This window comes from Eleginops maclovinus, chromosome 22, assembly GCF_036324505.1.
Source record: "Eleginops maclovinus isolate JMC-PN-2008 ecotype Puerto Natales chromosome 22, JC_Emac_rtc_rv5, whole genome shotgun sequence".
NCBI lineage: Eukaryota > Metazoa > Chordata > Actinopteri > Perciformes > Eleginopidae > Eleginops > Eleginops maclovinus.
In genome coordinates this window covers 19,994,051-20,008,155 of record NC_086370.1, presented here as the reverse complement: position 1 = coordinate 20,008,155, position 14,105 = coordinate 19,994,051, and the positions used below count along the sequence as shown (strand labels likewise).

General features: G+C 43.6%; 1 protein-coding gene across 2 annotated transcripts in view; it reads right to left on the bottom strand.

The window, feature by feature from the left end:
- peli1b (pellino E3 ubiquitin protein ligase 1b) overlaps positions 1-14,105 on the bottom strand; it is a 33,508-nt gene that overhangs the window by 5,280 nt on the left and 14,123 nt on the right. Inside the window, exons 2-6 of one of the 2 annotated variants that reach the window (XM_063875418.1) lie at positions 8,889-9,192; positions 3,674-3,803; positions 2,663-2,764; positions 2,353-2,550; positions 2,002-2,190 (exon numbers count right to left, since the gene is read on the bottom strand). In XM_063875418.1, the coding sequence (XP_063731488.1) occupies positions 2,002-2,190; positions 2,353-2,550; positions 2,663-2,764; positions 3,674-3,803; positions 8,889-8,971 (702 nt within the window). In that variant the 5' untranslated portion in view covers positions 8,972-9,192. Of the gene's footprint in view, positions 1-2,001; positions 2,191-2,352; positions 2,551-2,662; positions 2,765-3,673; positions 3,804-6,378; positions 7,356-8,888; positions 9,193-14,105 lie in introns of those variants that run through there. The other variant, XM_063875417.1, reaches the window with a different exon arrangement.

Sequence of the window (14,105 nt, the reverse complement as noted above, 5' to 3'; positions counted from 1 at the left end):
TCCTGCTTTCCCTAACAACAATCTAAGGACAGAATACAAACCATTGATTTAGAAACCATTTTAAGTACACACACACACACACACACACACACACACACACACACACACACACACACACACACACACACACACACACACACACACACACACACACACACACACACACACACACACACACACACACACACACACACCTTTTTGGCAAACTTGCTGAGAGGACTTTTTTCACCCTCATTCAATCAGAAAGTCCTTCAGCTGTTCACCTTCACTAACGCAGGGCAGTTATCCCATTAAGAGAGCTGTGGGGGGGGGGGGAACGTTAAATGTCTGTATGTTGTTTAAACCCAAACTGAATGTTTTGCTGACCTCAACTTGAAACAAGTGCCTTCTTTTTACAAAGCAGAAGAGCAGAATGTTATAGAGTTTTGTATGCATTTTGTGAATGTTGGAAATGATACATCTTTCTTTTTGAAATGACAGGCAGTTATTGGAAATGTTTTGATGACACAATTCAGAAACAATCCTACGCAGCCACCACTGGAATCTAATTATACAAAGAGTCTATTACTAATATTAATAAGTGGCCTGTCTTTATCCATAACTGCAGAAATGCCAGGTTTAAACAGAAGGAATGGAGATTAAAAAAAGCTAATCCGAAAAAAGCTTGCTTTGGTATTCAACATTTTAAATCAATGTAATGAAAAAGGATTGAAAACACTCATTTGAGCCCAGGAGAGCCTCACATCAGCCAGCGTGATTAAAGCCGTTACTTAATGGACTCCTTTCCTGTGTGCATTCAGCATGATGACTAAAGCCCTTTATGATCTGTCACCATAATCTAAATAGGTGCCTTACCACAGCCGGCTATCTACAAGGTGGATCAGCTGTGCAGTAACGAGTGCTTCCTGCTGGATGATGCACAGTGAGCTGTGGATGGTAAAGGGCAGGTGCAGATAGCAGAGCTGTTAATGTGAGCAGAGGCTCCACAGCAGCTGGGCCTCCAGACAAGAGTGTGAGAACTGCTGACTGTGCACTCGCGGTTGATGATGTGTTGGTTGTGGGAGATGAGAGGTAGAGAAATCAAACGCACCACCAACAAACAGAGCAATCAGACACACGCCACAGGTGGCCACACTCACGAAAGGGGGGTGTGTGTGTTTGTGTGTTGATTGGCTGAGAGGCTCTGACGTCAGCCGGAGGATCCCCTTACAAGGTCCTGTTACACACAGCGCTGACAGCCCGACCTGTTGCCATGGTGACGGCATCCCGATAACCTCGCTGTGGTGTTAAGCTCCGACTAAACCCCCCCCCCCCCCCCCCCCCACAGCCCGAGACACAGAGCTGCTAAAAGAGTGTGAGATATGGAGAGAGGCGATGGAAGAAAGATGGAAAACTGACAGAAAGACGGAAGGCAAAGAGAGAAAGGAAACTGGGAAAGGAAGGTGGAACATTTTAGAACCAAAAGAAAGAAAGGAAGAAATAGCACTATTTATGATAAAGTAGTCCCTTCACAACTTTTTCATGACTCTCCCTGCTCTGACAACAGTTCCAACAGACACAGTTAGAGATTACCTGCAGCATTTAGCATCTCAGGAGTTGGTAGAGACTGAAAATCATGGACAATATTGGAAATACGTTCACCAAGTGGTCACAAACAGGACTCCAGATGAATCAATGTGATGCTCCATAACTGGATTTGAAAATCAGCAGCTGCTCGCTGTCAAATCCACCACATCATCTGAAGAGCCATGATATGCTCATGCGGAGTGGTTTTCGCTGCCCTCAAGAGGAAAAGTAAATCAGTAATTGTGGTTAATCAGCTGCTGTCCCGCCTCTTCAGCCTGTAGATCATTATTCACAGCACCTACAAGTGCAAGTCCTTTCCAAAGCAGCAGTGCTTTATACATGCTAATCTGAAAGTGCTCTGACTGTGAAGCTCTTCAGCAGTTGGGTTTCAGTGTAGAGTGAATGTGTCGCTACACGTTTTGCATCACTTCTCACCATTTTCCCCCGCTGCTGTGCCGAGCGAGTTTCCCTCAGGGTGAAGACGTTGCCGCAGACCGAGATCTCCCTCCAGACGCCGGGTTTGGAGTCCTGGGTGAAGCCGTTTCGAGGGTGCATCACCAGCACGCCGTTTGTCGTGAGGCCGTCCATCTGACCATCAGACGTCTTCCATTTAGCAGCCTTCTCCTGAGGGGGGGGCAAAGACATAGGAGGGTTATTGTTGAGAGGTTATATTGTCATTCATATTTCATTATTTATTTTAAAACTATTGTCTTAGCTCCAAACATTTGACCTCAACAGGAGCCAAGCACAATGTAGGTCTGAAACACCAGAAGGAACGCGGCTCACCCCGAGGAAAATGTTCTTGGAGGAGTCGAAGCCGGCGGCGTAGATGCGTGCGGTGTAAGGCGGCGTGCGCTGGCACATGATGCGGCAGGCGAAGCGGGAGATGGTGCTCTGGACCGACTGCGTGTCTGCGTTACTCTGACTGCCAGCCACCGTGTCCGTCACTACGAAGTCTATCGGACTCTCTGTGGATCGACCAATCTGCAGAGGGGAGATGGAGAAGTATGCAGTAATTTATGGCAATTTTACCAGTAAATCCCTTGAGAGGGAGTTACAACAAAGACTAGAACTGAGTGTCAAAGCTGAGCTTTACCTGGTACATGTCTATATTGCTGTCGTGTGTGTACTCCACCACCACCGTCTGGGCTCGAGAGAGAGTGTAAGAGATGCTGTGCTGGTCTTTGTTGCTTATGGCCTGATGGGACACAGGGAAGGAAATATGAATACAGAGAAGATTACTAATGTTAAGACCTTAAAATCAAACCTTCACTTAAAATGTAGACAAGGATTAAACCGGATTATGCGTTTTGACAGAATGTCTGGTTCCTGATCCTAGCAGGGAACAATAGGAAGGGTGGGGTGGGTGAAAAGTTCAGCAACGCAGTTTCATACACAGTTTAAACATCTTTGAAATTAGTAAGGACCACCCAAAGGACAAATAAGGACAATCACTTCTCAAGGCTAATCTAAAAGGCTGGGCTGTGTGTGTGAGGAATACTAAGTGTGTGTCCAGCACCCGGACTCTTTATCAGATTTCTGGGCGGCCCCATTACTGCCGATGGAAACACGGACATGTGCTTCCCAGGCTTTTGCTAGAAAACGCTCAGTTACCTTCCACTGGACCGTTCACTTTGGTTTCCCTTATAAACCCTCAGCGTGCGATAGTTAAACGCTGTGTAAAAACCATTGTTCGAATACCTTTTAAACTTCCACACAGCCTTGTACCTGCTCTTGTTCCCTATTATTCTGCCAAATCAGGGAACTTTTCATTGACGGTGTGTGTGTGGTGCTTTAACATAACAGACAATAAACAAACTGGATTTCAATAAAGCCTTCAGTGGAGCAGACCGGGACGAACTCACTGAACTGGGTGTGTTTTGTTTGATGTTGTCACACAAATCAAATCATAGGCCTACAAAGAAGCATCTTTTTAATTGGAGAAAGAATAGCTGTTTTCAGAGTGAAACTAAGTTAAAACATAAATGACTACCACAAAAAAAAGGTTTTTGTGTGTGTGTGTGTGTGTGTGTGTGTGTGTGTGTGTGTGTGTGTGTGTGTGTGTGTGTGTGTGTGTGTGTGTGTGTGTGTGTGTGTGTTTTATTACCTTGGCTGCCTGTGGAGAGCAGGCGATGTGAACTGTGCTGGGTTTGACCCCGTTTGCCTTCGGTCTCTTACAAAGTGCAAAGCGGCTCTTACGTCGGCCTCGATCCCCGTTAGGCAGAGAGCCATTGTACCTGCACGCACACACACACACACACACACACACACACACACACACACAAAAACAATAGGGCATTATAGTCTGAGCGGTACATTGGAAAATCTGTGATAGCGGAAAATACTTGAGGCCTTTTAGTGCACTCCCTCGACACCTCAAAGACCATATGCACACACGTACACACACAAACACATAAAAACACACCAACACACCTACACACACTCACTGAGGCCTATATTTTTAACACAAGCAGTTTCTTTTAAACAAAAGTACATCGTGTCTCCATAAAGAACAAAGCCCTCCAAACATAAGCCCAGAAAGGCTGAGAAAATAAACACACAGAGAAACTCTTTATCCTGATGCATGGCTGAGGAGGATAAACAGAGGCGTTCCCTCCAACAGAAAGGAGCCTCTGTGACTCCAAAAGCACCGTGACTGTGCCGTTTGTGTCTGTGAGAAAACATTTGTCATCTCTTGCTACCTTTAAGTGTGTTTCTGATTTAAGCTGAACCGTCTGCAGCTGATTCATCACAGCAGAAAAGGCCAAGGAAGTGGCCACACGCAAATCAGGATAGCTCCTTCGACTTATCAGAAGGCACTCGTTTACAACAATATTAAGGGATTAACAAGTGGATACTTGTTCCAACGAAATAAATAACTAAGGAGAAATAAAGTGCCAATGGTTCTTGCTGCACTCAGGTATGACTGTATGTGAAACACATGTGAGCGAGCACACCCAGGTTACACGAGGTTTTATTCCTTACTGCAAACACATGTTTAAGTTAAGCCATTACCAGTGATACTGCTAACAGAACCAGCTCTTTATAAACATTACAATATGCATAAACATGGCTCGCTACTTTAACATTGTTATGACATCAAGAAGCCACAGCAGGGATGGGCTCCTCCGGCCGCACTGATGCTCTGCAACTACACTCAATGCAATGAGAGGAATAGGATGTGAAATAATAAATAGGAAATTGCCTCCTACAGGGTTTTTTTGTGTATTTAGATAATGTTTGTTATTTTCACTTGGTATTTGTTTAAAACAGTAATTCAACTGTTTGTTCTTTGGAAAAAAACAAAACCAGCTTTCTAAAGGTTTCCATAAAGATTTCCACACAATCAGGAATCCAGTGGTAAACTCTACACATACTGAGCTGTCCTTTTGCATGTCACCCCCCTCTCTGGTTGTTCCCATCAGCCTATTCTCTGTCTTTAATACAAGCCAAATGTCCAGAAAAAAACAGATTTAATAGAAAAGAATTACAGTCTCAGGTAAGCACATCCAGACGTCTAAAACCAGGACTGCAGACACATGTGTAATGTCTGAAAAGGATTATTTAAAGAAATCCTGCTGCACAGCTGGAGCGTGTCTTTGACCAATCAGAATCTTGGGAGTGAAACCACCCTTTGCATTGGGTCCAGTCAGGACGGCCAGCCTGCAGCGAAATGCTTCTGAGAGCAGATCTGTCGGGATCAAACGCCGCTCGGAGGGTTTATGAGTAACCATGGTGAGGGAACACAGCCACAGCAACGTTTGGGAACAGTAACCATGGCAGGAGTGTAACCATGGCGAAGTTCAGCCCGTATCCGGAGAGAGGGCAGGGCAGTCTGCTGGAGACAGCCCAAAGTTTAGCTGGCAGTTCAAACCCAGATTCCCATGGGGAGCATTTAATGTTTCACATACATGTATCCAAATATGCTCCAAACAATAGCCAGCGTTTAATGTGTGTGTGCATTTACAGCTTGTTCCTACAATGAGTCAGGAAGGACTAGAGCTAGGAAAAAAGTCAGTGCGTGTGTGTGTACTGTGTTTATCAATTCCCACAACAAGCGTGTGTGTGAGTGTGTTGCCTCCAAACACTGGTAAACTAAAGCTCAGTGTGCAGCAACCACTTATAAAGTAAACCTATAAAAACATAAAGACAGGTTATGAGTAATTACTGGCTAAGGCTGAGTGACTCTCTGTTTACAGGGAACCATCACAAAGGTTGTAGACCGAGGCCTCGTCTGCACCTACACCGGTAACTCTGGGAATCTCTTTGTTTGCCCTTTTTTTAATCCACACTCATCAGCATTTCACGTGACCGAAAACTGATCTATTCTCTAAATAAAATTCCCATGCTGAAGATTTTAAGAAACTCAGTGTGCAGTGTTGCCGTGTAGACAGGGAGAAATTAGTTATTGGCTTGTGAGGTCAGAGTGTAAGCTGTTATCTCGTTTGTGAGGTGTCACTAATGAGGAGTCATGTCCTACAATGGAAAAATAAATACTTCCAAGAATTGCTGACGTGGACAGATAACCGTTTACCCATGAATGCAGTTCGTTACTTTTCAACTTTATGACAAACAAAGCTTTCAGAATGGGCTGATGCTACATTATTATTATATTATAAGTGTGGACAGGATCCCTTTAGAAAAAAAACTAGTTTTGAAATGTGTCTTTGCGCCATACTAAAGATATGGTGTGAAAGGAGGATAATATTTATTTCAATGAGCTCTATCTCTATATGTGAATATTTCAAATCTTAGAAAATAACCAATGCTCTGAAAAAGCAACAGACCGTAGTGGAGCATTGGATACCGCACCTCTTGGAAACAAGCTCCACACGTATACAGACAGACATAGATGGATTTGAAGGGACTGCAATGTATCCAGTGACGTCACGGTTGTTTAAAAAGCCACATGGATGTTGAGTGCCCCCCCCTCCTGTAAACAGATCGTCCCCAGAGACACACAGCATTCCTCCGGATTGGGCTGCTAGCATCACTGGGCTTCAAACATGGTAATGCTGGACTGGGGTTAGCGAGCGGGCCAGTCACAACACTGCGCTGCGTGTTGATGGGGTTCTCCGTTAGGATTCGCATTTGCAAGCCTGTTCCTGGTCACACGGGAGTCACACATAATTAAATCCATGCACTTGTTTCGGCCTGCTGGAGAACCAGAAGGGTGGAGTTCAATGCAGCTGAGCCGTTTTCTTTAGCACAGTTATGAAAACAAGTGAGTTACCACGAGTGTCCTTCATTACGCAAATCCAAACCGGCCAAGCAATCACTATCACTGCAGAGGGAACGGATCTCAATGCCAATATGAGAAGAGTTGATCCTAACGTATTCAGTATTATGGTAACTGTTGTTGTTTGGGCTCTACAACACAGGTTCAGCTCTATTGCAATTCAAGGGTTAGCCAGGTTCTATTATTCATATCCACTTATCAAAAGTGAAAATCAATCAGGGTGAGTTCACAGTTTCAGCCACGCTCAGAGAAAACTGATTGAAGGCCTAAATGTTTCTCAAACCTGACTCTTCACCTTTCACTCATCGTGTTTGTTTCTATACTTTAAGTATTTGACTCCAAATGGTCTCATTTTAATTCTCAATGTACACTGATGTAATGTGGGTTAGGGCTCAACTCACACTGAGGCCCCACACAAAAAGCATATTTAAGTATTCAATATGATTAGCAGCAGTGCGACTCAAGCAAAAATCAGCCCAACTGATCTTAAAAAGTGTGACCTGACCTGGAATTCAAAAACTAGGAGCGGAAAAAGTAGAGCAAAGCGGAAAACAGGGGTTCTCCCTTGTAAAGGCATGGGGTAGCGTTTACTGCTCACTGCCCTTTTCCATCAGGGAACATTTCCACCGCTCCAGCACAACCCCGAACAACAAACTGTGAGTCAGCTGTGAAACCAACTGTGTGAGACAGGGCAAATGTGTGTGTGTGTGTGTGTGTGTGTGTGTGTGTGTGTGTTGTAAGGAGTCTTTCCGACATCTACATTCCTCTGTGGAGTGGGCTGGGAAGGGGAGTGGAGTGGAATAGCCCTTTGGGGAATAAACAGGAGACATACAGATAAAGGAAGTCCTTCACTGTCCGTTGTTATTGAAGAAAGAGTGTGTGTGTGTGTGTGTGTGTGTGTGTGTGTGTGTGTGTGTGTGTGTGTGTGTGTGTGTGTGTGTGTGTGTGTGTGTGTGTGTGTGTGTGTGTGCAGCTATATGTCTTACTAATGCAGGGTGTGGTGAGAGGTTTTTCCTACAGCTGAATATGTGGACGTGAGTCAAAACAAATCTATGGAGGAGGAGACTGTGGTGTTCCAAGTAACGTGTTTAATCTCCAAAAATCCAATCCTTCATCGATCCTATCAGTGAGTCCATCGAGTGCATGACCCGGTGCGACTGGACACGAATATCCCAGTTGTTTATGTTTCCTTCGGGAAAAGCATTTTCAGCGTATCTCCTGGAGCAGTGTATTTATTTACATATTGTGTCTCATTCCTCAGAGGTCTTTGAAGATGTCACTGAGTTCATTGACAAATCAAAGTATCTAAATCCTTCCCATATATTCCCTCGGGACTCTTTAGAAGAACAATCACTCTTTTTTTTCTTAGCCAACACAATCTCCATTGTTCTCAAACCATGATTTCTGTAATGAGTGTTCAGACTACTGTGCATCTGCACCGCTGTAATTAAGGCTTTACTGTGTCTTAAAGACAACACATTTATATTTAAATGTAATGTTTATGACCTAAATGCATCCTGATTGTGCTTGAGGTCCAACAAGTGTGCAAAATACATAAATCACACATGCATAAAACATTTAAGAAGCATATATTTCAACACTTTTAGTCAAAATCGATGACATGCAGTCGTGTTTGGAACATTGTGATGCTTCTGTGTACGATCCCTTCACTGACAATCAGCATAATACCATGCCACTGCCAGCAGGAAGGACTAAGGTGTCTTGAGTTTGTGATTCAAGGTAGATTAAGAGGTTAAAAATGTATTTGAGGTGTATTTGGTTTTAAAGTAACTGTCTTTAGAATACACAACATAAGAACTCAAACCATTTCCAGCTCAACGTGCAGAGGGCATTGATTGATTGAAACACTGAGATAAATAACCTGCAATCAACACATCCATAGACCTTACAATGTGTAATACAGAGCATCAGGGCCGATAGGTTCAATCTGCACCTCAGGAAGTGACTCCAGCTGGGTCTCTTGAACTTGTATTTTTCAGAACAAACATTTCTGATAGGACATGATGAGAGACTCTGTTCTGGATGTAAACATGATAATGTGGGATTATTTCTTGTTGCTTACCCCAGCACAATGAGCTCTCCATACTTCACTGGCACTTTGGTGGAGGAGGTGGTGGAGATGTTTTCCTGCTCCGGGGAGTACATTGGGCTCGGCTGATTGGAGGCGGAGGGTAGGCGAGATGAGAGGGTGAGATCCAACAGGGTGAGGGACTCAGGAAGGGGAAAGGAGGGGAAGGGTGGGGGGGAGAGGTGCTGATCGAATGGAGCACGGGGGGGAGAGGAGGAGAAGGAAGGGGAAGGGTCAGCTGAGCCTCAGCTCCACCCTCTCATGCTTCATGTGTCCGTCTCTCGCAGCACCGCTCGTCCTGCAGAGGGACGACACAAAGATTAGATGTAAAGAAAGAGATGTACTTCAGTTGATGTTTGTTTGATAGCGCTCGCATTTTCTCATGACAACAGAAATCCTGCTAGCTTCTGGGGCTATTTCAACCCTCTGAGAACCTTCCACTCTAGATATCTGTGTGTAGAGACTGCACATAAAGTCCTGGCTGTACACGTTTTAATGTAGGTTATATTCAAAGAGACATCGGCTCTGCGTGAAGAAAAGGGCACCTTTATGAATTTCAATAAGTTCAGCAGGGATGCCAAGGCAAAAAATATAGGAAAAAACGGTATATATAGTCAGCGCAAAAGCTCGTCTAAACTCCCATCCCATCGTATTAAAAGCCCTCACATGTTCAGATCTGTTACACATGATGGACTCCCTCTCTACTCATTCTGTTTGTATGTGAAGGGCCATAAAGCTCTACACCTCCCAAATGAAGCTTCTCACTGACAAAACTGTCCCTTTGAGCCCTACACAGCCTTCATTTAGATCTGCTTAAACTGCTCAAGTACAAATGCAAAGTACACCCCCCCACACACAGTTCACACTACACACTGTTTCAAAGCATCAGGGACAAGACTCAGGTCAGTAGGACATGTGGGTTATTCTTCATGCTGAGTGAGGTGGGTGTCCTAAATGCTGTAAATGCTGACTTTAGAGAAAGTTTCAAACACACACACACACACCCACACCCACACACACACACACACACACACACACACACACACACACACACACACACACAGTTTTCTAAATCTGCAGGAAATTGCAACAAGAAGCAGAGAAAGAAAGCATGTGTGAGAAAAGAAGGAGAGGATGGGCTTCCTGTTTGAACAAGCTGAGGACTTCATGGCATTCAGTTAAACTTTTTCTGTCTCTTCGGCTTACTTGACAACAAAAAAAAAAAGCCAATAAATATGCTGCGATACCATTCAAAAGAAAAGAACAGAAACATTAACATCAACTCTTACAGTTCTCCTGTGAGGGAGTGCCTTTCTGCTAAGAGGGTTTAAAGCCACACATGAATAAAGCATCGGGAGTAAAGTGTTTTGATGATGAAGGGCAGGAAGGCTGAAACAGGCTCATTAGATGAAGAGGGAGAAAATCATAGAGGCCTTCCACATAAATATATTAGACAAAATGTCGGACTAAGCATTACTCAGCATTACTTAACATAAATTTAAGATTTCTATTATCTGAAAAAACGAGCAGCTCGTACATCCTTATAATCAGCACGCTGCTTCACTGCCTCACACTTGAATAAGTAACACTTTGATTTATAAATGACACCCTGAAAGTGTTGATTGTGTTATCAATAGCTCTATAATTAGAGTATCAAACCACAGGAGTGATAAACATCTGGAAAGAATGGTTGTGAATCTCTCTAGCTTTTTCTCAAGTAGGAGTGGAGGAGGGATGTTTTCTACTGGGAAAAGGGCTTTTGCGATAAGATTCAAGATATTGGGGTTGATTCTTTAAAGAGGATCGGTACAAAAACAAATGTGTTTTCTTATGTCTGCTGGGAAAGATGGACAATACTTTATTCCAAATTGTATTTGAATGCATATTAAGCCTTGAACAAATGTTGTGATTCCTGAAATGTAGGTAAAGCAGCAATCTAAATTGTGATTTCTTGCACAGACCTGCTGGAGATGGAGGCTATAAAGTAACATGGATGATCTGGATAAGTGATCAGGAAGAAGGGGGAGGTGAAGACGGGTGTGTGCAAACTGCAAAACTGGACGTAAGCCTCAGCCCCACCTGCTCCCCTGACAGAAGAGGTTAATCCCACACACTCACACACACGCAGCATTGTCAGTGCATACTAAAACACTCAACTGTGTGCATTTCAAATCCTCTTTGTACACTCACATGTGCACCGTCAGGAGCCTCCAGGGAGCTGTCGGGTGACTTGCCAGGAATTGATTTTTCCCTATGGATCCAGACACTGAAGACTAAAGAAAGATAGATCTGAGTGAGAGTGTCAGGTCCTGTTGCTGAACACATCGGAGTCCAGAATGCTGGATTATCAATCTGTTGCACCTCTACTGTTTTTAAGAAGTCAACAAAAACAGCAGCAGCCTCCCCAGAACCAGGAGTGGCTTTGAGGCCATGAACCCTGTCTGGGCCAATATTCTGTACCGCATCTGTAGGCAAACCAGCCAAAAGTATAGTGTAAAAAACATTGCACTTCAAAGTACTGAGGAATGATGTGTGTTTAACTCTATAGCTAGGCAGAAAGACATTTGAGTGACAGATTTACTGTTTTTTATTTCAACCTATACTTATTTTCACTTGAGAAACAACACATGTCAATTGCTTTAATGAGGCTTTCATTGAAGGGAAACATGCATTTGTGTTTTCAAATGATTGATCATTAAACTCTCTGAGGACTTTTGGTTCAAATTGTGTTATGGGCGTGTGTATCCTTTTAAGTGTTTGTGTGCGAGTGCGTGTGTGTGTGTGTGTGTGTGTGTGTGTGTGTTTGACTCACTGGCCTCTGCAACTCTGCATGACACAGAGCTCGGTGTGGCTGCATGCCAACTGCTGCTTAGCTACCAACACACACAGTCCTACAACAATAGATCTGGAGCTCAGCGAGGCTGACTTTGCAGGCCGGGGTCAGGGATTGTAACGGCGTGCTGCTGACAGCAACCTCACACGTTTAAAAGCCCTCGTAAAACCTGACTGCAAGAGATGAGTCAGAGATGACATCTGCCATTCCCACTGGCTCCCAATGGAGCACAAAACATGACAAACAAATGTACAGGAGCAGGCACGCATGAATATGTCTTCATGTTTACACCTTTCTTCCCCGCCAGCCGCCCCGCAGTGCAACATGTCAAACTATTTAGCACACGTCATGCAAAGGAGCTTTTATCAACTAAGCAGGTCACACCCAAAGTTAACAGAGTTCTCCGCAGGATTTGAGTCCTGCCTTCATGTAGAGTTAAAAGGGGTGTGATGCTTTGGTAAGTCAAAGGGTGACACACTTTCAGGATCACAAGGCATGGCTCTATGGAAACAAACAAACAAACAACTAAACAAGAAGCAGCATTTCCCGGCTGTTAGGAACCCACAAATGGGTCAGGAGGCACTCTCAAAGGGTCAGGGAGAAGAAGGAACTCATAAGAGGGAACTGATTTTATCTAATCTTTTTCTGCACAGCCAATTGAGCAGGTAGGTCTGGATTCATATCCAGCCAAAAACACTCAGGCCTTGAGACTTTTGGCTCATGTGACAAAGCTTCCCATTCCAGACACCTACCTAACACTAACACTGAACACTGATGTGTGCTAATGATAAGAGTATGTGCGACTAATGATTCCCCGGTTTTTGTTCCCCCAATGCGTTTAAATCATTACCCTGTCTGCAAATACAATCACACATTTCCAGCACAGGCTTCAATTCAAATTGTTCATAACTTTAAAAATAAATATATACAAGGTATCTCCCAGATTAAAGAAGTGGATAAAGAAGTGTCAAAAACTGTGAAAATGACTTATTCCCAGAGCCTGAAATTGCTTATACTAATCTGTTGTAATATCCGACGAACGGTCCAACCCAGAAATATCCAGTTTACCAACATATGAGAGAAAGAACAGCAGTGCAAGTCACATTTAGGAGGCTGGGGAAAATGTGGCATTTTTATTTGAAAATAAACTAAAAACTGTAGCACACAGGGCCCACCAAAGAAGAAAGAGTGCATCAGGCATCAGGTCAGGGTAGAAGAGAAAACCAAGACCTCCAACACAGTGTGCCATCTTCATTACTGGAAAGTGGAAATGATACCCTCCTGGTGAAGTGGGTCATCGGATCAATAAATAATAACAGATGCCTGGCATCCACCCAGGGAGGATGACTATCTACGCTTTTTAATATGAAGCTCATCTGAAGATACCACAAACTGGACATCATAAAGTGAAATATAAAATCATTAAATGGCTTAGGTTACAATTGTATTACATCCAATAGTGGCTGTTTCTGTATCTGTCTTCTAGTGCCACACATCGCTTATTTACTTGCTTTCGTTTTTTCATATTTGTTTTTTACTGCAAATTGACCAGCTGTGTCAACAAAATGTTTTGCAACCTGTGGGTTTAATATTCACTTGTTTTGTTTTGATGACTAAAGAGCAACAGTTATTCTGCCTGCTGGGCAAGTATCAATACAAGGCAGACGGATGACTCTGCAGACGGTTGTTGTGTTGGTGCGGGTGTGAGTGTGTACAGATGAGAAACCTCGTCTTCTTGCTTGTGACTGCTGTGATCTTTGTGAATGCCCTTCATCATTAAGGTCATCTCATACCGAAACGCTCCAGTATTACTGGCTCTCACCACATCCTCAAGCACTCTGAGGCTTTAAGGCATTTCTCACCTTTCATGTTCCCTGTGAGCGCTTCGCGAGCAAGAGGCTTGGACCTTCCAAGCAAAAACAAGAAAGTCTCATCTTTCCCTCCTCTTCAGCGTTTTTGATCTTTGAATCCATTGTAGATTGATCCCTTAATCACAGATAGTTGGGGGGGTTTTAACTTCTCAGTGTTGTGTTCACAAAACCATTATCTGTATTTTGCACTACTGGAGTAAGAATGACATTTTCCAGTCTCCTGCTCACAGCTCACTCTACAGAGAGGTTCTCTAACATTCAAACGAGGCAGCAAGATGAGACAATCGAGGACAGAAGACTAGAAAAGATAAGACCCGTCTCATACTGACACAATCTACACATTTCTAAAATAAGTGTGACTTGATACGAAATCCAATGTCCATAGGGAAAGCGAGTTTATGATTCTGCGTAGGAATTACAGAAAAAATACTTATAATCCATGAACTGCATGACAATGTTACGTATTTCAGTTTTCATCCGTATCTACGTAATCCAGTGACCGTTGTC